The 24,393-nt window shown below is 33.6% G+C and overlaps 3 protein-coding genes across 3 annotated transcripts; 2 read left to right on the top strand and 1 right to left on the bottom strand.

Annotated features, from left to right (window-relative positions):
* The first annotated feature begins 7,077 nt into the window (after positions 1 to 7,077).
* Positions 7,078 to 8,436, top strand: LOC136979189 (uncharacterized). The gene has a single exon (XM_067275121.1). The coding sequence runs from the start codon at positions 7,078 to 7,080 to the stop codon at positions 8,434 to 8,436; it is 1,359 nt and encodes a 452-aa protein (XP_067131222.1).
* A 747-nt stretch (positions 8,437 to 9,183) lies between these two features.
* Positions 9,184 to 9,999, top strand: LOC136979188 (uncharacterized). The gene has a single exon (XM_067275120.1). It carries the CDS (start codon positions 9,184 to 9,186, stop codon positions 9,997 to 9,999), a length of 816 nt encoding a protein of 271 aa, XP_067131221.1.
* A 740-nt stretch (positions 10,000 to 10,739) lies between these two features.
* On the bottom strand, positions 10,740 to 23,099 carry LOC136979165 (patched domain-containing protein 3-like). Its single transcript, XM_067275090.1, has 4 exons — positions 22,587 to 23,099; positions 15,149 to 15,633; positions 10,897 to 11,226; positions 10,740 to 10,815 (listed from the first exon to the last, which is right to left on the bottom strand). The coding sequence occupies exons 1-4, from the start codon at positions 23,093 to 23,095 to the stop codon at positions 10,772 to 10,774; spliced, it is 1,368 nt and encodes a 455-aa protein (XP_067131191.1). The 5' UTR covers positions 23,096 to 23,099; the 3' UTR covers positions 10,740 to 10,771.
* Between the last annotated feature and the right edge of the window lie 1,294 nt (positions 23,100 to 24,393).

The raw sequence follows: 24,393 nt of genomic DNA, 5'->3' as shown, positions 1-24,393 counted from the left end.
CGGTTAAATTTGGAAATTTCTTACCAGAGATGTATTTATCATATAAAAGTCATAAATTTGGAAGTTGGGAATGTCATAGTAAGATATATGAAATTTTATTTAACTTATATAAGAAGTACAATATAATTTATTACAAGGAGGAAATATTGAATTTAATTTTTTAAACTGAACCGATGATATAATGTACATAAAAATTCCATTATTTGACATTGAAAAGTTGGGGTTTACCTAAATTCTCAAAAATTGACATAAAATAGACAGATAGAAATTTTTATTTTTTTAATGGAACTACGATTATTCAGACATCAAACTTCTTGGGTGTCTAAGATTCGATAATATTTAAAAAATTATTATTACCACAAATATTTTTAAAAGAAATGTTCTTTTTGTAATATTCTATCTTTCGAACAATTCTTAATTAAACAAAAACAGATATTTTCAAAATAAATACATTGTATAGGTATTTAATAAATAAGTAAGAAATATAATTTAGATAATTATTATATTGAACTACTTCTGTATTTTACTTTGTCTTATTGTTAAAATGTTATTTAAAGTTGTCGTGTTATAATTTACTCTTTATATCAGAACAAATTGTAAAAATTATTAATGCAAATTAATTTTATAATAATAAATTTAATAATTAGAAAGAATATATTAATTAAACTTTGCTTTACTGTTACAAGATGGTTTATAAAAACTAAAGAAATAAACTAAAAAGTTTTCTAAATATGAAAACTGAACTGAACTAAAAAGTTTTCTAAATATGAAAACTGAACTGAACTAAAAAGTTTTCTAAATATGAAAACTGAACTGAACTAAAAAGTTTTCTAAATATGAAAACTGAACTGAACTAAAAAGTTTTCTAAATGTGAAAACTGAACTGAACTAAAAAGTTTTCTAAATATGAAAACTGAACTGAACTAAAAAGTTTTCTAAATATGAAAACTGAACTGAACTAAAAAGTTTTTTAAATGTGAAAACTGAACTGAACTAAAAAGTTTTCTAAATGTGAAAACTGAACTGAACTAAAAAGTTTTTTAAATGTGAAAACTGAACTGAACTAAAAAGTTTTTTAAATGTGAAAACTGAACTGAACTAAAAAGTTTTCTAAATGTGAAAACTGAACTGAACTAAAAAGTTTTCTAAATATGAAAACTGAACTGAACTAAAAAGTTTTCTAAATATGAAAACTGAACTGAACTAAAAAGTTTTCTAAATGTGAAAACTGAACTGAACTAAAAAGTTTTCTAAATATGAAAACTGAACTGAACTAAAAAGTTTTCTAAATATGAAAACTGAACTGAACTAAAAAGTTTTCTAAATATGAAAACTGAACTGAACTAAAAAGTTTTCTAAATATGAAAACTGAACTGAACTAAAAAGTTTTCTAAATGTGAAAACTGAACTGAACTAAAAAGTTTTCTAAATGTGAAAACTGAACTGAACTAAAAAGTTTTCTAAATGTGAAAACTGAACTGAACTAAAAAGTTTTCTAAATGTGAAAACTGAACTGAACTAAAAAGTTTTCTAAATATGAAAACTGAACTGAACTAAAAAGTTTTCTAAATATGAAAACTGAACTGAACTAAAAAGTTTTCTAAATATGAAAACTGAACTGAACTAAAAAGTTTTCTAAATGTGAAAACTGAACTGAACTAAAAAGTTTTCTAAATATGAAAACTGAACTGAACTAAAAAGTTTTCTAAATGTGAAAACTGAACTGAACTAAAAAGTTTTCTAAATGTGAAAACTGAACTGAACTAAAAAGTTTTCTAAATGTGAAAACTGAACTGAACTAAAAAGTTTTCTAAATATGAAAACTGAACTGAACTAAAAAGTTTTCTAAATATGAAAACTGAACTGAACTAAAAAGTTTTTTAAATGTGAAAACTGAACTGAACTAAAAAGTTTTCTAAATGTGAAAACTGAACTGAACTAAAAAGTTTTCTAAATATGAAAACTGAACTGAACTAAAAAGTTTTCTAAATATGAAAACTGAACTGAACTAAAAAGTTTTCTAAATGTGAAAACTGAACTGAACTAAAAAGTTTTCTAAATATGAAAACTGAACTGAACTAAAAAGTTTTCTAAATATGAAAACTGAACTGAACTAAAAAGTTTTCTAAATATGAAAACTGAACTGAACTAAAAAGTTTTCTAAATATGAAAACTGAACTGAACTAAAAAGTTTTCTAAATATGAAAACTGAACTGAACTAAAAAGTTTTCTAAATATGAAAACTGAACTGAACTAAAAAGTTTTCTAAATGTGAAAACTGAACTGAACTAAAAAGTTTTTTAAATGTGAAAACTGAACTGAACTAAAAAGTTTTCTAAATGTGAAAACTGAACTGAACTAAAAAGTTTTCTAAATGTGAAAACTGAACTGAACTAAAAAGTTTTCTAAATGTGAAAACTGAACTGAACTAAAAAGTTTTCTAAATGTGAAAACTGAACTGAACTAAAAAGTTTTCTAAATGTGAAAACTGAACTGAACTAAAAAGTTTTCTAAATATGAAAACTGAACTGAACTAAAAAGTTTTCTAAATATGAAAACTGAACTGAACTAAAAAGTTTTCTAAATATGAAAACTGAACTGAACTAAAAAGTTTTCTAAATATGAAAACTGAACTGAACTAAAAAGTTTTCTAAATATGAAAACTGAACTGAACTAAAAAGTTTTCTAAATATGAAAACTGAACTGAACTAAAAAGTTTTCTAAATATGAAAACTGAATTGAATTAAAAAGTTTTCTAAAAATGTTTAAATAAAATCAATTCAAATTTGTAATTATAAAATTAATTTTGTGATCAAAGCTTTCCAAACCACTACGACTTACGCTACCACAAGATGCCGCTATTCTCGTGACGTTCAGGTAGCGTTTGTGAGAGGTACAGTATAGGCTACCTGAACGTCACGACATTAGCGACATCTCGTGGTAAAAATTAGAACTACTGCTACGAAATTGTTTTGTACTTAGACGCCAGTTTTAGGTTGTAGACAAGGTTAAGAATGGTTTACTTGATTCAAAAGACAGCTGGTATTTTACCCCTGAGCGCCGGAGAAAATTTTGGGACTTTGGACGAAATCGATATAGGTGTACGGTACAATACTTAGTAAAATGAATAGCATACGTTTATTTAAAAGTAATCATTTAAAGTCAGAACAAACAAAACTTATTAATATATATATATTTTTTTTCTGCAATTAAACAGTCGTTATATTTTATACTCTTCCGTAGAAACAGTGTTTAGGTCCTGAGGTCTACAGTAAACTTCTTTGAAAATACTTACCATATTTTGTAGTTTTGGTAATTTCGAGAAAATCTAAAGCGAAGATCAAAAGCACTAAATTGTACATTTTTTGTTGCATTAAAATTAGTACTTATTTCATAATTTTTAAATACAGTACGATGAAGCGAACTTTGGTAAATTAAACAATATAGGGCATGAATTAAAATTTGACCAATTAAAATTCACTTATAAAATGTTAACTGCTTACAAGCAAATTATGTCAGGAAAACTGTTCAGTTTACTAAACACAATAATTGTTTTTAATGTCTTCGATTCAGTCTAAAATTCGATTTGAACATGCGAAGATCTAAAGCACTCAACAGTTCTTAAATCTTTGATGAATTTATAAATGGAATTTCAAAACTTGTCGTCCTTATGACTATTCAGAATGTTGCCAAGTTTTATTCAATTCTACACAATGATAAAATATACACAGTTATATTGAATTGCAATGTTAAATTGAATAATTATATTAGTTTTAAATACAGTACAGTGATTAACTACTATAAATTTTAATTCATAACAAATATTTTCAACAATTCAATAATAGAAACAACAATAATATTTCCAAAGTAATCAGACAATATTAATTTGTTTCTTCCAAGGAATATGAACACAATCGACGATACTAAGAATAATGGGTAATACAATTAAACCGTTAAACGCTGAGAATATCATAACTAAAACAATTATCTTAAAAAATACAATAAACAAATAAGACGGTCCGAAAATACAAACTATTCCTCCGATGAGAGTAGATAAACATCCTTGAACAATCGGATATCCTATGCATTGCAAGGATGCTTTTATTTTCTCACTAGGATCTGTTTCTTTGCAATTTTTGTAAGCGTGAGCAATGTGCACCGAGTAATCAACACAAAATCCCGCGCTCATTATTAAAAACATCACAGAAATTAGATCTAAACCCATATTCCATGCACTTCCGTAACCCACAGTTTCCACTTGAATACAAATAACAGTAAATAAAACAACAATGCTATAAGATACGTCAGAAATAAATAAAAGAAATATTACAAATACCGACAAAATAGCGATTCCTACCGCTTTTAAGTACATTGCAGGCATATTTAAATACTGATCGTAAAACACAAACCAAAAGTTATAAACAAACACATCATATTTGCTGTCAGCTGCAAGTTTACGTAATTCTTCTATTAAGAATTTTTCGTCACTTCCGCTTCTGACGTTACGACATGTAAGTAAACATCTCGATGCTATAATTTGATCACGTTCCTTATTCCACACGATATCATCTTCAAATATTCTATTGTGAAATTTTAAAAACACTTTTTTTAGTCCTTCTAGGAATCCCTGCGTTGTGTTTACGTCAAAATCTTTAATCAAGTAATTAATTCTAGAATCACGAATATAAGACAAATATTCTCTCAACCAACATTCAGTATAATTGGTCAGTGTAAGGAACACTTTCGAATGTTTTTAAAATGTTTTCTATGTTCATTTGAACGGTTGGATTTGAATAATCTAGAGTTTGATTAAACACTAGCATTAGTCTATGAGGATAATCGGTGAAATATTGATAATGCATTTTCATATATTTATAACCATAAGATTGGAATGGAAAAACATTAGTATAATCCACTCCTTGTTTTATCGAATTAATATTATAAATTGCTCCTGCTAATAGACAAGTGAATGAAAATATTACTAATACTTTTATAATGTTCTGACTCAAAAAACCACCCAATTTTTCGGGGAATCTTTTCACTTTCTTGATGACCTTTAGAATTTTTTCGATCTTTGATGTTTTTCTTTCTACAAAAAAAAATAGTTTAAATTAAATATATTTGTAAAATAGTGATAAAATGTTAGATACTATTGCATTAATAAAATGCATTGTGTTACAGATAAATTGTCTATAGGATTTTCTATGAATTTTTTAATGAATTTTATCGTAAATATTTTTTAATATATTTTTTGATTGTTATTTTTTACTTTCTGTATTTTGTTTAGCCGCAACACAATATGAAAACAAATAAAGGCAAGCAAGTTGTTTAACAAATCATATGATAAATAATTTATTTTATTCGTTCTAGACTGCATATTATTCATTATTAAGCAACTTACTACGACTACCTTGTGCTTACTAGGGCCTATAAATCAAAGGACATTGTTATTATGAAAAGAACCACATACGACCACATGCTATCAACATACATTAAGGATACCTGCTGTACGATTGCTCCCTCCCCCCAACGCCTTGGAGAAACTGGAAGCAAGAGTCAAGAAATTCGCAACCACACCTTTGGCTAAAGAACTAAGCATTAAGAACATAGTTGTACAATCACCGTCGACTCCAAGGCTTTTCGGATTTGCTAAAACCCATAAAAAGAACAAGGATATAAGACCGGTCGTCGATAAAGGATACGCTCCCACAATATTACTAGAGAAATGGGTACACAACTTTGTCCGCCGAAATACTATCAATAATCCATACACCGTCAAGCAAACTTTAGAACTCTTAAGCAAAATGGTTAATATTAACTCGCAGGATGTTAAGTATATGACTGCAGCCGCTTCAACACCCCCTGGAGCAAGCCGTATTATATTGCGTTTAAGAGGAAAAACAACGCAGGTATTCCCTCTACGGTACTTACGGCAGAGGGCACTTACACCAACTCTCTAACAGAAACTATGGATGAGCTTTTCAACTATCACTTCCCATTTGACGATGCAGCTCTTGATACCGACACCCAACGTGAACTGCGCAGCAACTGTCGGGTGGCATCAAACAACCAAGACGACAGACCATTCACATATAAAGAAGTATCCCATGCTATTAATCTCATTAACATCAAAAAGGCCCCAGGCATTGATCAGGTAACTGGGAAGATGATCAGGGAGGCATATGATGCAATTCCTACTACTTTCGTTACTCTGTACAACCGCTGCCTTTCTCTCGGGTACTTCTCTGCTGACTGGAAGAAAGCATCTGTTAAATTCATTCAAAAGAAGCCTAAAGATAATCGTATTCACCCGAAAGATTTCAGGCCTATCAGCCTTCTTCCCGTGATGGGGAAAATTTCTTGATAGGCTGGTCAGCAATAGGATTTTAAATTATTTAAGAGAGAAATAACATCTTAAGTCCCCATCAGCATGGATTCACACCTGGAAAATCTACTACTACTGCTCTATCCAACATCATCGAGTACATCAATTCCGCCAAAAAAGAAGGTAAACACACGCTCCTTGTGTCTATTGACTTCCGTGGAGCATTCGATAATCTCTGGTGGCCAGCGATTCTCTGTCAACTGCGGGCTTATAACTGCCCCCGCAACTTGCACAACCTGATGAGTAGTTTCATAAATGAGAGGCAGGCAGACTGGTACACCAACAACTTTAGCTACAGCCATCGTGTAACCAAAGGTTGCCCTCAGGGCTCAATTGCCGGCCCTGGCTTATAGACTATTGTTCATAACAACCTTTTAACAATTTTCAATGAACCAAAAGATCAGCTTTTGCAGGGATACGCAGACGACACTGTGATTCTCGTGTCAGACAGGAACAGTGGAAATTTGCCTGTCCTCTGTAAAAATTTACTTGGAAAGGTTTCCAACTGGAGTAAAAGTGTTAACCTCCCAATCAACTACGACAAGTACACGTATATCATTTTCTCGAAAAACACGCCTCTCCAGAAAAGTCCTAGGATTATTATAGACGGGCATCGGATTCCCAGAGTAAATAACTTTACTTATCTTGGGGTTGTTCTTGAGCAGCAACTCCAATGGACCAAGCACATAGACATGGTCAGTGCCAAAGCTATTCAAGTGTCTAATGCTCTGAATAGTATTGCAAAAAATATCTGGGGTATACGTTATGATGCGGCACGGTATATCTACCTGGGGGCAATAGAACCTATTCTTTTGTATGCTGCGCCAATCTGGGCAGCGGCCACCCAAACTATGTACATTCAACGCAAGCTCCTAAAGGCACAGAGGATTGCCGCTCTACGTATTTGTACAGCTTACAGGACGGCACCTACTTCAGCCTTGCTTGTCATTGCGGGCCACCTTCCCGTGTATATTAAAGCCAAAATGGCCAGATTAATCTGGATTATCAGTAACAAAATGAATGGCGAAGTTTCAAACAGCAGCAATAGTCATAATAACATCCTTTCTGTTTTCCCTGACCAAATAAAGAACGACATCGCTAACTTTGGTATCGAGCACAAGCAGGCAAATTCCAACTATTATGAAGACTACCCTACTCTCGGTGATAACTACTTAAGTGAAAATGTTGACAGCGACATCTCCATCTATACTGATGGTTCGAAGAATCTCACAGAGGTTGGGGCAGCTTTCATACTTTACCATCATAACACTGGCAGCACCCACAGATCTGCTTTCAAGCTGGGTCCACACTGCACTGTGCCGCAGGCGGAAATCCTCGCCATTGTCAAGGCGATGGATCATGTTTATTCTGATTGGTTTCCTTGCAACAAAACAATCACCATCTACACTGACAGCATGACAGCCCTCAATTCCATCTTCAGTCCCCATAATAGGGGTGAAAACATTGCGCAAATCCATCGCTATCTTAGCACCAATAGCCACAAGCATGTGATTTCTTTTGGGTGGGTCCGAGGACACACTGGTGTACCTGGGAATGAAGCAGCTGATCGGCTGGGCAAACAAGCCGCTGCTTCCAGCCTTATTCCTTGCTACAACAAGATTCCTGCTTCGAAAATCAAGCAATGGACTTGGGAATTCGCTCTTAGTCAATGGCAAGAAGAATGGGATAACGGATCTACAGGCAGATTTACGCACACCTTTATCCCAAACGTTAAGGAAAGACTTAAATGGAAACACCTTCTGCCTACCTTTTCCATGACCCAGTTAATTACTGGACATGGAAATTTCAACAGCTATTTAAAAAGGTTTCATCTTAAAGACATGGACATCTGCCCCTGCGACAGTACTTCAATCCAAGACAGTCAGCATTATCTATGGGACTGTGAATTTTTCACACAGGAGAGAGTCAGACTTATGGGGCACGTGCTCCATGCCGGAAACAACTGGCCATGTCCTTACAGCAGATTCATGGAAGACCCGAACATTTATAAACATCTCATCAAATTTCTGGATAACAACAGCAGCACTTAACCCACCATGCGATCAACAATCTGCTAGAAATGATTGATCAGCTGGCTAACTTTTTCTCCCCGACAATTGTTCCAGGCTTCCAATGGTTATGCTGCTCTATTAGCTGTCGCTGCATGTTCACAGTCTGTTCCTTCATTGTGTAACAGGGTAAGTAGCACAGTTATCCCTTGTGCAAACGTGCTAGTCCACTCTTGCTATCTGTGTACCCTGTACGTGTAATACACAAGCGAGATTTTGCTGTACTGTACATATCTTGTTTCTTAGGCATGTTTTTGTTGTATCTTTATATGTATACTTTTTATGTACTGGCCGTTATCTGGTGCCCATCAATGTATTTCGGTCAATTCTTTAATGTGTGTTATGTATTGTTATGCTTTCTGTAATTGCGAGGCAGGCGCAATGTACTCTTACCTTTCTATCCCACCTTGCCCCATTTTCATCCCCTATCCTTCATTTCCTTCACTCCCATTTCATCAACTTTTCCCTCCCAACTTCCAGGTCGTACCTATGAGTGAAACCTGGAGGCACCCCCTTCTTTTCAATTAAATGTAAATGTAAATGTTAAGTATATGACAGTGCTAGACTATAAAGCATTATATCCTTCAGTTAAACTGGAACCCTGCTTCTGTCATTTAAGAGATATCCTACTTAGCAAAATCCCTTCTCCTGAAAAGAAAAGAAAAGATATTAGAATTGGCGCATCTTACCATTTTTTCGGCGTTATTCTGCTTCAAAGGAATTACGTACATGCAACAAAAAGGGGTAGCTATGGGCAGCCCCCCTGCAGGTACGCTATGTGAATTAATACTAGCAACACTAGAAAAAGCAGTGCTGCCGAAATTTGAAGCGCAATTGATAATGTATGCTCGTTACGTGGATGATGTACTTATACTCTGGAACGTTAAGCCCGACATACAGCGTTTTATAAAAGATATAAATGACAACAGATTCGGTTTGAAGATAGAGCTAAAGCAGGAAAACGACAAGATCATACATTTCCTGGACTTTCATATACAAATTAACCACCTAGGACAATTCAGTACGAAAGTTTATAGAAAGCCTTCATATAACCCCATATTTATTCCGTGGATCTCACACGATCCTCCTTCATATAAGCTGGCGACATTCAGAGCGCTTATCAAAAGAGTTTATTCGCATTGCAACAATGCAAGAGATAGAACGGAGGAGCTGAAATTTATACACAACTTAGCCAAGAAATACAGGATCAACATTAAGGCTATTACCAGCAAGAGCAAGACGCGCCAAAAGATGAAAGACTTACCCAGTAAGGAAGAGTATATAATGATGGAGTATAACGCTTCGCTGAGTAATAACTTTCTAAGCATAGGAAAAGCCAAGAACAAAAGAATCGTTTATAAAAGAATCCCCACCATATACCAACTTTTAAGATCTGATAAAGATGAAGCAGACAGAAACACACTCCCCGGTGTGTATAAAATCCCGGTTACGGATTTGAGGCGGCATAATAAACTAATGTATATAGTGGCCACAGGAAGGTCCATTAAAGCCAGATTAGCAGAACACCAAGTAAATACAAGATAAGAACAACCATGCACTGCGCTGGCCACCTATGTTTTAGAGGACCCACAAGACGTCAAGGCCGAATGGGACCAAACAAGTCTACTGAAGATTGTCCGAGACCGTAAACACCGATACTATGAGGAAGGAAGCTTGGCAAATTTGTAAAGCGAACCACAAAAGCCTCGCAATCAATTTTCGAGACTCTACAAAAATGTCGGCAGCATGATCCTCTAGCCTAATATAAACCGTATTATTAGAAAGATAATATGCATTATTAAACAATGCATTTATCTAGAAAAGATAATCAGGAGTCATAAATCGGCACGTATTATTTTTTGATTTAATTTATGTACGTTTATACGTTGCATAATCCCGGTTGCAAAACTATGGATGACGTACAGTACATGAGCTTTAATAAAACGTATTTCAAAACATTCGAAAAGCCCGTGCGTTTCGTGCATTTGTACTGAGTTCGAATTTCACAGTTGTTTTTAATCGTTTGTTTTCTATTTTTTGTTTGGTTTTCTTTTTCTTGAGAAAGTTCATTGAACATGAACGAAAACGTTCGAAAGTAATAAAATTTGGCTGCAAGTTTACAAGGTAGTCGTAGTAAGTTGCTTAATTCATTTTATTGTCGATTATTTAATTTTTTTTCCTGTTTTTACAACAATCAATTGTTATTTCTAAATAATTGCATAAATAAATCTTCATAATTGCTTTGCAAAGAAGAAAAACCATTTATTGATACGTTTGTTCTCTCCATAATATTAATTCCTTTCAAATTCACGAAATATTAGATATGAGACGTAACATTTTCTTTTTTTGTAGAATTAGGTTCTACAAAAAAGACATAAACGGATATTAGAAATTTTTCATATCTTGCATAATTTTTTTATAAATAAAATATAAAAATCTTACCTGTCACATCTGTACTAACATGATATAAAAATAGAGAATGAAAGTTATGCTTTTCTCTATATCCGTCAATTGCCATCACCGCACCAAAGAAAAATATCTGATAAATATAGTCGAATAACACGGATATGGCGCTGTATATACAGAAGATACGAATGTTTCTATAAGGAGTTATAACTCCTAAAATGAATGATATAAAGTTGGTTAATGAGGTTATCGTTATGGAAATACAGACATCAGAAAAGGTTTCACTCATTCTTTCTTTGACGCTATGGTTCTTATTCGTTCGTCTCCAGGCAGCCAACAATACGAAAGAGTCGTCCATCCCGATACCTGCATAAACAATTTTACTAAAACTTTTACTAAAATATACTGTTAATTTCGGACATTTTGTATATAAGAGTACAACAAAATATATATAAATTAGCAGGTAAAGCATAGCCTGCATTGCCCAGACTAAAAATAAGAATAAACATTAACATCACTAGTTCTTTTGTATTTCTAACCCTTCTATTATGATACATTATAGTATTATCATTTATATAACTAGAAATGTTATCTTACGCAAAAGTTTATCATACCAAATGACAAATCTAACATATTTTAAAACATTTCTAAATGTTTGTATTGTACAGTATGAGAAATTAAAAACTTTCCTAAATGTGTCAGGTTGGTCACTTGGTGTGATAAACTGTTACGTAAGATAACCTTTGTAGTTATATAACAAATATTAAAACGAACATCAAATAATGAGTTTGATCATTTTAGCCTACCACTGTCGCGTTTGTCGCAATACTCGGATGGTACGAAATGACACAATTTCGTTGTCAAGCAGACAGCATTTTTTTTTAATATTATCTATAACAAATTGCTATATTCACAGCAGAATATCAAATGGTAATCTGATCAACCAATCAAATCTTGCGGTAAATGGACCAAATAGTTAAACTCGGCACCATCGAAAACCACTTAAATCGTATTCTGTGATCGCCGGTAACCTTGTATTATGTGATTTTTCTATTCGAATGCAACCATACCGCTAAGCTCGATAGGTAGAAGGTACTGTTGCAAAATGGACTTGAAGTAAATTCGACCGAAAATAGTATCAATAGTTGACCTCCTCATTGAAGAGAAGATGGTAGACCACTACTTGTTAATATCGGTCTACTGTTAATAATTTAAAGTGATCCGTGTTGGACAATTTGCGATAACCTTAACGATCGAAAGACTTCGTATAAAACTTCTTTAAATACAACAAATCTAGTAAAAATGCGAAGATAATTGCTTTTATGAGATCCCGTAAATAAGCTGGTGAAACAAGGTTGAAAAAGTACAGCTTAGCAAAAACATCTAAGTAAAAGAAACATTTGATACTTGTGGCATAAGAATAGTGGAAGCAGATTTACGGTAAGACTCAACATATACATTACGTGCACATTACACAGTGTACAATTACAGGAAATTTTAAATAAATGAATGTTGCCATGACAATAAATATGAAAAATAAACATCGGCACAGAAAAAACCTTCGTGCTCTACTTTTTTCCCTAAAATCGTTGCAGGTACCATACATTAATTTGTCTGAACATTAGAACATGTTTTAGCATTATCAGTATGACGTTTGGGGCAATGAGTTTATGAGTTGCTAAGGCGAGATGAAATAAGGGGAGGAGCGGGATGACTAGGTTTCGTGTGGTTAAGTATGTAACGGACACTTGGTACATGTGCTTATTCGAGTGGCCAGTGGCGTTAAGCTATTGTTCGTGGGATTATGACTAAACGCCTGTTAGGCAGAAGACACCTAGCCGCGGCAACGGAAGTCGTTGCGATAGTAATCCTACGCGGTATGAAAGGATCCGCAGGTTCACACACTTTGTTACTTGGTCACTTGTTGCTAGGACGTCGGCGAGTGCGACGCAAGAAAAACGAACGTATACCCAGAATAGATTTGAACTTTGGGGTACGGACTCTCGAGTGTCGTCCACCCTGAACTTGCGCTTGGCTAAGACTCCATTAGCCGTAACAAAGTATGTCCTCGGAAATATTACGTTTATGGAAAAATTGTTAAAATTGGTTTTATTTATTTGGTTACGGCAAGAGACACGTCACCATCGCCAGCAAGGAGAATGCATCTCAGAAAGAATTTCATGTAAAGCTGGCCCCTATTTAGGTGTTACTTACGTCAAGAAAATCCAGAAAAGTTAACTTGGCTAGTCCCACGACTGAATACCGGTGTTCGGTGATTTTATAGGTACTGTTATTAGAGAATACTTATCGCGCTGCAATTTGTAAACATTGTGGACCTATAAACTCCCACTGTCGTTTGACTGTCTATTCGTTATTTCCTTAATGTCGAGAACAAAATGTGATAGACTGAACGTCAATACTCGATATTAAAGGCAAAAAAGCAGTCGGCATACATTTACTATACAGGGTATACGAACTTTTGGTTTTCAAGGAAAATAACGTTATTTCATTTCAAAAATCTCTCCTAAACAGACTTAGATGCATAACCAGCACGACTATATTACTAACAAGAAAAGTATGATGTACAGGAGCAAAACATCTCTCCACGCGACCAAGAACCAAGTGTTGACTGTCTCAGTAATAATACGGCGCTTCTATTTCGCGTAATATAATTGTCACAGAAATTAAGTGAATATAATATATATATAATTTAATAACTATATATTTTTTTGTAAAAATTATATTTAGTTTATGATTTTGTTAAATATTTTTGCAATAGATAGCGCTACGTGTAAAGCCAGAAAATCAAGGTCTGTATATGAAGATCAAGGCACGCGTGACCTACTTCTTGAGCCACCAATTTGGGGGTTTTGAGTCGCATGTTTTAAGCAGACTTGTACGAGCAGTCAGTGTCATACAACATTAATTAAACTAAAATTGCATAAATCCAGTGATTTCCAGTCAAAAATATAATAATAATTTCGGATGATTATGCAACCCCAATTTTATGTAACTTTTCAATCAAATAGTTTAAAAGAAACAATCATCTATATCATTTGCTGTCGTGATTGAAACTGATTAAATAGGCGCTAAAACTGATGTAATTACGTATATAAGCACTTCGTAAAGTAATGCAATATCATAGGTTATCCAAAATTTTATTTTAAAGATTTACCATGACAATATTAAAGCATCTCACTGACAGAAAAGTTGGCTGCCACTTAGCCCGTCTGCAGTTCTGCATCCATTTCGCTTTCCTCTGCTTATGTGCAGGAAATCTAAACAATCGAACGTCGGTAGACTTACTTTTACAATTAGGTGCCACACAATAACCCATTGTTTAACGTTTTGAGTACGTATACACGCAATAATAGTCGACTCGCGCAGGAACGACGTGTAGTGAGCTCTATCGATAAGTCCCAAAATGGCTGCCGCCGCATAAAATCACGGGAGGGTGTCCTGACCTTCTTATACAGACCTCGCAGACAATCGATATAGATAGAAATTAAGTGATTTATAGAAATCGAATCGAGATTTTCGTTTCGCATGTACGACATTACCTAAGTCTCTGACGTAGGTAATGTCGTACATGCGAACGTAACTTTCGACATCTGTAGAAATTGGTTAAAAGGCCTAGGCATGCATAGCGAACAGAGAAACAAACAAAGAAACGAACATTTTCATTTATGTATATAAAAGAAGACTACCAAGCAAAAGTTAATTATCCACAGGTAGAAAAAATAGAAAATACGCTGGATTAAAAAATAAGTGTTTTCATCTTTGGTTTTTCTTAGCATTTCCGTGATAGAATTTACATATTAACAATTCATTTGTTTTTATTTGTAATATATATTGTTCACTGTAGCGTTACCTGAAACAGTATTTTTGAAAATTTCAAACTTTTATTATGAATCCTATCACGTAAAGCAAAATACAGGCCAACTCATATCTACATACAAACATATTCGCATATATAAAAAGAACTTTGTTTTCGCGTATTTCGTGTATGTTTAAGTTAGAGAACCTTAAAAAATAAAGAAATGCAAAAGATCTGAAGATCAAACTTTACAACTTACAATATTTTCTGTTTCATAACGCGGGTAAATAGTAATATTACGATTGTATTATACAATATTTTATTATTTCACAATCATTTCGTCAGTATTTTAGATTTTGCATTTAATACGTTGTTAATGAAGCCTGTACTCCTAAAATTTATATATAATTATACTTTAGAGAAGATAAACAGAAAAATTTCCATTTATGAAAATAAAAATGGAGCACTTACCTATGGTCAGGAAAGCAACAGCAACGTTCGTATCAACGTACTCTACATTACAGTGTAGCAGTAATCCGAAGGCAGCTACTGTTCCCAGCAATGGACTGAAATAGGCAGCAATTCCAATCAACGGTTTACTACTTACAGCATCGAACGTTAGACAAGATACAAAAGAGAATGATGTCAATATAGCTCCAGAAACAATTAAAAAAAATGGAAGAATTAACTCGGTATTTCTGTTCAGTTCTACCTCGTGAGTTTGTCCAGCGGTCATATAAACTTCAATATGTTGAAAGTTTACACTTGATAACGTGTTCAAAAAAGCGCTTTCCCATTGCAAACCTAATTGTTTGTTTTTTATTAAATTATGATCCAAGTAGTAAAATAGACGGAATGCTTTAAAATCAACGACATAACCATCGTCGTTCGTTGATACTCCTCCAATATGCTGGGCAGATATTCGTAGTTGAAAACCATTTCTTTCCAATGGGTATCTAACGAAAAACAATTGAAACTATAATGTAAAAATATTAAAATGCAACAAGAATGTCATGCATTATAAACATTTCATCGACTACAAATATGTAATTTTTCGAGTAGTCTTATTAATAATTTTAATAATACAGTATATAATACTATAAGTGACATTTGTCAAATGTATTTTTATTGGTTATGTTTTTCGAAATTGGGAACGAGAATTAAACAGGTATACCCACACTCTTCAACATTATATACATACAGACACATTATTAAATTCTTCATTTTGTTATCTTTTTCAGGATTCCGGAATCAACGTGATTTGATATGTTCTCAAAGATTCCAACTTCGATCTTAATTAATAGTAAATGACATTTCAATTGTGTAATTTAAAGACGTGATATAAAGCAAGTTGGTTTGGTTTTATTCGATTACGTCAACGCGACGCGATACTTGGGCGATCTGCCGAGAACTGCCCTCCAGATGGTCATTTATGAGAAAAGAACCCTTATTTACGTGTTTCTAACATGAAGAAAACCCGAAAAACTCCACATGGCCTGCCTGTTAGTGAAGCGTGAACCCACGACCAATTAGGCCTAATCAGTTTTCTTGTAAGTTATGTGCTGTAAAGTTAAGTCATTTACTTCAGTTTACAAACCCGTTGTCGTATACCTTTTGCATTGCCTGTTAGACCTATCCTTGCAAGGATTGCCTGAAAGTAATGACAGATCAATCTGAATTCAATTAACCACCTCCCACAATTCTCATAATATCTTATTTAAGTTATGCAGTATTTATTCAGACTGTTGAAGCATTACGTAATTAAAATTACATAAAGACCAAAGCTAGGAGAATTATGCACTAAAAAGCATATAAATAAACTACCAAAATAGATAATAAAACGTTCAAATTAGACAAATTCTTTGAAAATACGCTTTTGAAAAAGCGTAAATATTAATCAAAGTAATTCAAATGACAGATAATGAGATACAGTTTATATACTCAAATTTGGTTAATACCAGTGAAAATATTCTTTACTATTTCAAAATCATTTATTCCTGAACTATTACCGTAATAACCTACAAGCACCGCTTTCAAATTACTCTGTAGGAAAAATTTTCTTTTCCACTAAAACAGTTTGTTAAATGACAGAAATTTCTATCTGTAATACAAGATATGACTGGTGCATTTTTGAATGCATCCAACTCATTTGAAAAATATATAAGATCTGCTCTAGAGGTACAAGTCTCAGATAGACATTTTGCAAATTTTTTTACTAATAGCCAATCTGCATTAGTTTTCACGAATTATTTTATCTTGCTGCTTCTCTACCAGAAGCTGTATAGATACTATTTTTAGTTTTATAGAGAATATCGACATCGCTCATCAGCAGCCGTTTTTATATCTACATTTCAGTAACGAGATTTATATACTTAAAATATTTTTTAGACATATGCAAAAGCTGCTTTAACTGCACAATGCAACTTTTGCATTTTACATTGCTGCACTTTCATTAAAATCAAAATTTGAATCACCCGAACAAGTCGCAAGCAAACTTAGAATTTAAATTCATTTAATAAAAGTATTTTCACTAATTAACCTTACCGATTGCTTTAGTTGCGTAATAAAATACACCTTCTAGCCGTTTTACTCAAATTGGTTACAGTTGTAAAGATAACAGAGAAACATCCGAAAGAGTTTCTTCATACATCGATGTTTTTCAAGCCATAATAACAGAATATTCGTAAGATATAAGGAAACGTACTGCTTATTCAGAATCACGGATAGCTCTTCCAATTGTTGAAGTGTTAGTGTTTCAATTTCTTTGCAAAGCACCGATAGCTTCACGATTAAATTTTCCTATTATTATTGTAACAGTGAATCTCCGCAACGATCACTAGTTTTACGTACAAAAGCCAAAACAGTAATTATTTAAATCATATTTACGCTCTCCACTGCATAGCCTAACAGCGAGAATGGCAGTTACAATCAAAAATTGTAATTTCAAAAGAACTGCAATGAAATAATTTACTTGCTGGATCGCCAGATTTGAGTATTATCCTTGTAGAGCATAATCTTTCCAAGCACTATGATTTCCATCTTTCATAAAATATTATCTAAAAGCAATTTTGTGTAATTTATTTTGTTAGAAATTTCGCCAAGTAAAAACTTATAACAATTTTCTTGGCAATCAAAATTTTTTTAGGAGTTTTACGTTGGTGAAGATAAGTTTGGCGCTAAGAAAACTTTCGATTATCGACCAAATTGTCATAAACTTTTACTTGGCGAAATTTTTTAGTCCAGTCGTTTTTGTTTGGATATCAATTGTTGTTTGTTTAATAATTGTATTATTACGTCAAGACAAACGATCGGTCGGCGCTCGGCAACCGCCGATCGATGCTTTCCCTACACCGTTTAGAAAATCTCTTGTAAGAAGTTTTAATTCGCATAAATTTTAGCTTTCGTAATTCTGAGTAACATTTTGAATAAAATTCATTTGTTTCCATGCAATTTCATACTTATAAGCATACAACTAAGCCATAAAACTTTGACCTATAGACCCGAAATTATTTGTGAGCATATCGCAGATAACAAGATAACTGAAGTTTAAGATTTGAGCTTTCTAGTCTGAATAGTTTTTTCTCTACGAGCATCTGCAGTGGCGGATAAAGGAAAAGGATCAAAAACTACAGCTTTTTTAGAGATTTTTGCACTTTTCAATTGCTTATATTTCGGCAACTGCATTACAAAAAATCTTGAAATTTTACACACTACGTAAGACAACAATTTTCCTTCGAAAGACATATTCGAAATTACTTCAGGTGTTTGGGGTCGGGAAAGAATCGATGTTCTAAAATCGACAACTCTGATTCCTGTAATTATAGTCAGTCAGTGAACTTTTACTAGGCGGAGAGTCACTGCCATATTTCCTGATAAGGAATATTTGCAGATGGTAATGCGTAATGCATTAAATAGATTTGAATTTATTACCGAGTTGATTGTAACGGATGTTGATTTGGGAATCAACCAGTTGGTTGTTATTAAGACTTGATGAATCTGTGAAGTAATTAGAGCTGACTCAAGAGTTTGGAATTTAATGGATAACGAGGTTGGGTCGGTAATGGACTTTGAGAGCATGTGTCCATTGATCAAACCATCCTCATGTTTTGATGCACTAATGGAAGTGTTATATAGCTTACATCCAATGGCTGTAGAACACCGTAAGGATCTTGAGATGATGACAAATCTGGTATGCGTGCAATCGTTTTTCTTTTTCGAGGGTAAAGTCTATAAACAGTTAAAAGGTGTCCCGATGGGCAGCCCAATGTCTGGTTTGCTGTGCGAGTTAGTTGTAAGAAAAATGGAGCGCATAACACTTATCAACTTCAAGGAGGACATAATCATGTATAAAAGGTACGTGGACGATGTGCTGATTATATGGAGGAACCACGCAAGAATACAACAATTCTTAAGTGACATGAATTCCAACGATCATGGCCTAAAGCTGAGCTCGGAGCATGTTAGTAGCGACGAATTACATTTTTTGGACATTAGTATTGCATTTAAGAACGGGTCAATAGACACGACAGTGTATATCAAGCCTACGCACGACCCGCTGTATATACCGTCAACATCGAATGATCCTATTACTTATAAGCTCTCAGCGTTTAGAGCTTTAATTAGAAGAGCGTTTCAGTATTGCTCTAACATAATCGATACGATGCGAGAGCTGGATAGAATCAGGCAAGTGGCTAAGGTGTTGGGATTTGGTCCAAGAACAGTTGAACGTTTGATTGCCGCTTACAAGAATCCTAAAGTAAGCAAGAAAAAACGGGATCTGACAAACGGTATCACGAAATTCACGTATAATAAACGTCTATCCTCGGTCATGGAGGGTATTGCAGGCCGCAGGAACAGCACTATTGTATACAAAAGAGCTTCCTCGATATATAAGCTACTAAGGAACGACAAAGATGGAATTAAACCGAGTGAGCAACCAGGGGTGTACTCGATACCGTACAGCAACGACCAATTAAGGATTGATAAAGAATACATCGGGGTCACGACGAGAAGCCTAAGTAAAAGGATTAAGGAACACAGATATGACGTGGCGAAAGGTAAATGCACAACAACGTTAGCAAAAATGGCGCAGACTGAGGGGTCCGTAGTTAAATGGGAAGAGGCCAGGATCTTAACTCCGATACATTCGCCGACACTTGCAGCTACAACCGAAAAATGTGAAATTTATAAGTCCAGCTTAACCAAAAAATGCTTAAATTACAAGGATGCGGCGATTTTACCGTCAGCTTGGAAGTTTCTAATTAAAAAAGTCAAGGGAATACATTAGATAGGGCAAAAGGATTGCCCAGAGACCTATAGATTTTTGTGAACTATAGATTTTTTACAATGTATACATGTAACATTGGCATATTTTATTTTATTATTTTCTATGCTGTTTATATTAGTTTTAGTTTACGTAGTCTAGCGTAGCGCGTGAGTTCTTTTGTAGTTTATTTCAATTTGAAATTGGTTGTTCGAAATAGTATTCGAATGTAGTTAGCCTGACGATGGCCCATGGAATGGGCCGAAAACGTTTGTTTATGATTAAATTTAAACGTTCTCAGCATCAAGGTGTTTTTTTGTCTTACTGTATATAAAATACTAGAAACTGAAGAGCATGACAAAAAAATATTTGACAACACAGATGCACTTAGCCGTAGAAGTAGCTAAAAGATTCAATTGTCATTGAACATAGGTAAGAAGATGATGATAAGAAGATGAATTAAGAAGATAAACATAAAGAAAAGAAAAAAGAAGAGAATCCAGATTACACTACCGAAATCCAAACCCAACGCAGATGGCTCTTAAGGAATTTTAAAAAAAAAAAGTTCGTTTCGGACGACGAGAAGTATTTTTCTCTTACCGGCATGCAAATTTACTACACGAGCAATGAATATCAACCACTTCCCGATGAAAAGTACACATTTAAAAAAATATTTGAAGCGAACATACTGTACATTGTCATTTCACCAACAATTATTTCGAAGAGAATTTTTAAAAAGTAATTATTAGCAATTGATACTGACTGTAACAAAACGAACTTCTATAAAAAAAAATTCGGTTAATATTACCTTAGGATCCAAAATGGCGACCAGGGAAATTTTTCCCTACTTCGGAGACTGCGACGGGGAAAAAATTTTTCCCTCCATTCAAGATGGCCGCGGTTCCGGCCGCCATCTTGAATTTCTCTGCAGACTCCGCGGATTTTGTCACCGAAATAAACAATAAAAAACAACAAAAAGAGGAGTTTTTTACTCACTTTTCGATTGTTCGATATTCTGAGTATGATCTCCTGTTTGGGGTCGACGAAATTTTTCGAATCGTTGACAGTTCTATGTTCGACCACTACTCCTTCTATGTCGTCAATATGCATATATCCTTTCCATTCGTCCGTTATTATCGTACTGCCGGAATTCACGTATTTATAAACGATCCAATTCACAGTGTTTTCGGATCTGTCGTTCACCTGACATATGAAGCAATTCTTATCTTCATCGCAATGAATGCAAACGAATCTCGGTCGGCTGTATGCCTAATTTTACAGCAAAATTCGATGCGTTATCGATACGGGGAGGCAAACCTAGCTCCGAAAAGTCGTCTTCCATCAACTTGTAGAAATCACGGGAAGTGCATCTCGACCAAAATTCGTCGTTGCAACTCAAATCGGCAAAACTAGTCATTATCGAACAATTGGCAATAAACTAAACGAGGGGAGGTAAGGATAGGGAAAAAAACACGCTTTTTCCTTAATTTCTGATTACTTGGTTCTCTAACTTTTAGGATTAAATTGTTATAAAAGAAATAACAGTACTTACTAATACTGGAGGAAATAATAATAATAAATATTCAACGATAGCAATTTGTGTGCGAATGAAATATCGTTACGAAAAAAAAAACAGTAATTAATCCAATACGCAATTCGTCGCAACACAGCAGTAAACGATTCTAACTGAAAACTAGTCGATTTGCATAAAATTGCCCAGAAATGACCAGAAATCACGTCGCAGATCATGCATTTGCATATTCGTTCGTAACACACCTACGAATTTCCCGCCGATTTTACTCTTGCACGACGTCACGAAAAGGCTCCCTCTACCGTTGCAAATTTACACACTACCGTCTCCGTTTCGAGGTTACAGGATACTCGGCAACGTCGAACGCAGGGTAGAAACCGAACGGGGAAAAATTCCCCACGTCGTCGACGTCGCGACTCTAGGGAAAAATTTTTTCCCCGTCGCAGTCTCCGAAGTAGGGATAAATTTCCCTGGCCGCCATTTTGGATACTAAGGTAACATTAACCAAAAATTCTAATTCCTTTTTTTAACAAACGTTAACAAAATCACTGTTTCATCTCATAGTCTGACAATGATTCGACTCACAACGCAAATTCGACGTCTGAGTTTTTCAAAGTAAAAACCACTATTTATGTACAACAAAAAATATAATCATTTAAATCAGACACAATGCGGGTCGATTAAAGATTTCTTTGCATATTTGACACAAATAGTGTACAGAAAAAGTTAGCGAGAAAAACGTACCACACAATCGAGTCAAAAAAATAAAAATTTCGACTTTAAAGAATTGACACGAAGGCAATTCAACGAAGTTGCGAGTCTACCGAACCAAATTTTCGATGCATCGCCAACAATGGCCAACAACGCCATATAATCACGTTCATTAATTCTATACCATTGTAAATAAGATTTGTCGTAAAACTGTATATAAAATTGTATATAATATTTAATAGTTACATCAACATTTCGATAAAATATTATGCTATAAAAACAATGCAAATATTTTGTCTCACCCCATTATTTAATGTAATTGTACTGTGCATCACGATTATTATATATATAATAAAAAACACTGCTTAACTTTTGTATAGAATAGAAAAATAAATAATAGTTACTTTATAAAATTTCCTCCTCGTTTAAAATCTTCGTATTTTCTGGTTAAATAAGCAAGGAAATTGCTAGGACATCGATTCTGTTTATTCCGAAGACAGAGATCTTCATAGCGAAAGAAACTGTTATTCCAAAATATGCTGATATTTCGAATAATTTGGTCTACTTTTACCAAATCTAACATAGCATTATCATTCAAAAGGGAATCGTTGTTTTTAGACACTGCAATAAAATATGATAGCTTTTCAGTTCTAGTAAGTCTGAAGATGTCTAAATTACCACTGGTATTAAAAGAAAACATTGATTCGACAGAATTTCTTTCCAATTTTCCTCTTCCATTAATCGGAGTGTAGAGATATTCGGCTTTCTTCACAATGTGTAATTTGAAGAATCCAGTTGCCAGGACAATCGTTATCAATAAGAAAATGTAAACGTACAATTGAGGATGGCAGCCGATATGATATCCTATACGAGAAAACCAACAGGTAAAGCTGTTTTTAATATTCTTCTTCATCGTTATTCTGTAATGAAATATTACAAATTAACATTGATTCCTATCAGTATTGAAAAATATGTTGTGTTTAATAATAATAATAATAATTGTAAAATATTTGAAATAATAAGAATTGCAAATTGTCATTTTCCATAGTGCTTGGACGCTTTATAGCTTAAATCGTAATTTTGAAATTATTAACGATATTTTCATCTTTAACTTAAATTCAGTTCATTTAATTACCGTAAAAAGTCACCATGGCAACAAATTAGAATAATTCTTTGCTTATAAACAAAACCAATAAGACATGGCGACAAATTTTCAACACTATCAAATGCGAAGTGTTTTAAAGTCACAAACAGCAAAGTAAGCAAAATAATTCTTCTATTTCGTATGAATTGGAGCATTGTAACACCTTGATTTATTTCGTTTGCTATTCACCATTTATAAATAAAAATGAAGACTTAGTATATCACAAGATTTTGAATGTTACTGAAGGTCATCAAAGGATTCTCGAATAGCTTAATAATATTTGCATGGATTCTTCAAATTATGTGAATAAATCATAATATAAACTCCATTTTGTATTATATGGAAATATGTAGACGTAAGTACACGAAAATATTAAATCGCTGAAGTGAGAGAATCTTATGTGTATATTTGTAGTTTTAGAATCTAACGGTACACTTGAGGATTACTACAGAATTCTATGGTCAATAGAGCATGCAAATTTAATGATACATTTTCTTAAGGCAGGAAAAGGTAATGGACAACAGTTGAACATTGTTAACAATCTCGTTTCCAAATGTAAATATTTATTGAGCAAACACCAGCGGCATCAACTTATATGAGCCCACGAAGCTAGGGTTAATTCAATATATCGGGCTCATACATTGGTTGTTTCTTCGTAATTTACAGCCATTTGATATCGCAGTAAAACAATATTGTTCAATCGTTTTATCGATTGAAATCAAAACAGAAATACAGTAAAGTCTTTACGTTGAAGTTTAAGGAGTAAAGAGAATTAGACCAATTAAGATAACTCCGGGATCTTTTATAATTTTAAGTCCACGAAATATTATATGATTTTTACCTCAAAATACTAACAGCTAATTTTTGTATTGATATTTTTGTTAGATAATTTATTATTTTATTAGTATATTAAAGTAATAATATAAAGCTTAATATACCAAGAATAAGAAATGATTTTAAAAATTCTAATACTGTACTTTCTATTTTGTAATATTATTTGCACGGCTGTTATAAGAGGAAATGTATGACAATCGGTCAGAGAAAGACCCCAAGATATTTGCATACTT

The sequence above is a fragment of the Centruroides vittatus genome, unplaced genomic scaffold (assembly GCF_030686945.1).
Source record: "Centruroides vittatus isolate TY-2023 unplaced genomic scaffold, ASM3068694v2 contig_595, whole genome shotgun sequence".
Lineage (NCBI taxonomy): Eukaryota > Metazoa > Arthropoda > Arachnida > Scorpiones > Buthidae > Centruroides > Centruroides vittatus.
This window is presented reverse-complemented; position numbering and strand designations above follow the sequence as displayed.

What these genes read in the sequence shown, in the direction of transcription:
- LOC136979189 (XM_067275121.1), top strand. Translation starts at nt 7,078, where the DNA reads ATGGTCAGTGCCAAAGCTATTCAAGTGTCTAATGCTCTGAATAGTATT.
- LOC136979188 (XM_067275120.1), top strand. Translation starts at nt 9,184, where the DNA reads ATGCAACAAAAAGGGGTAGCTATGGGCAGCCCCCCTGCAGGTACGCTA.
- LOC136979165 (XM_067275090.1), bottom strand. Translation starts at nt 23,095, where the DNA reads ATGAAGAAGAATATTAAAAACAGCTTTACCTGTTGGTTTTCTCGTATA. An exon ending in CGAGGAGGAAATTTTATAAA is followed by an intron (nt 15,634 to 22,586) that starts GTAACTATTATT and finishes GTTTTTCGTTAG; the next exon opens with ATACCCATTGGAAAGAAATG. An exon ending in TGTTGCTTTCCTGACCATAG is followed by an intron (nt 11,227 to 15,148) that starts GTAAGTGCTCCA and finishes TTGTTTATGCAG; the next exon opens with GTATCGGGATGGACGACTCT.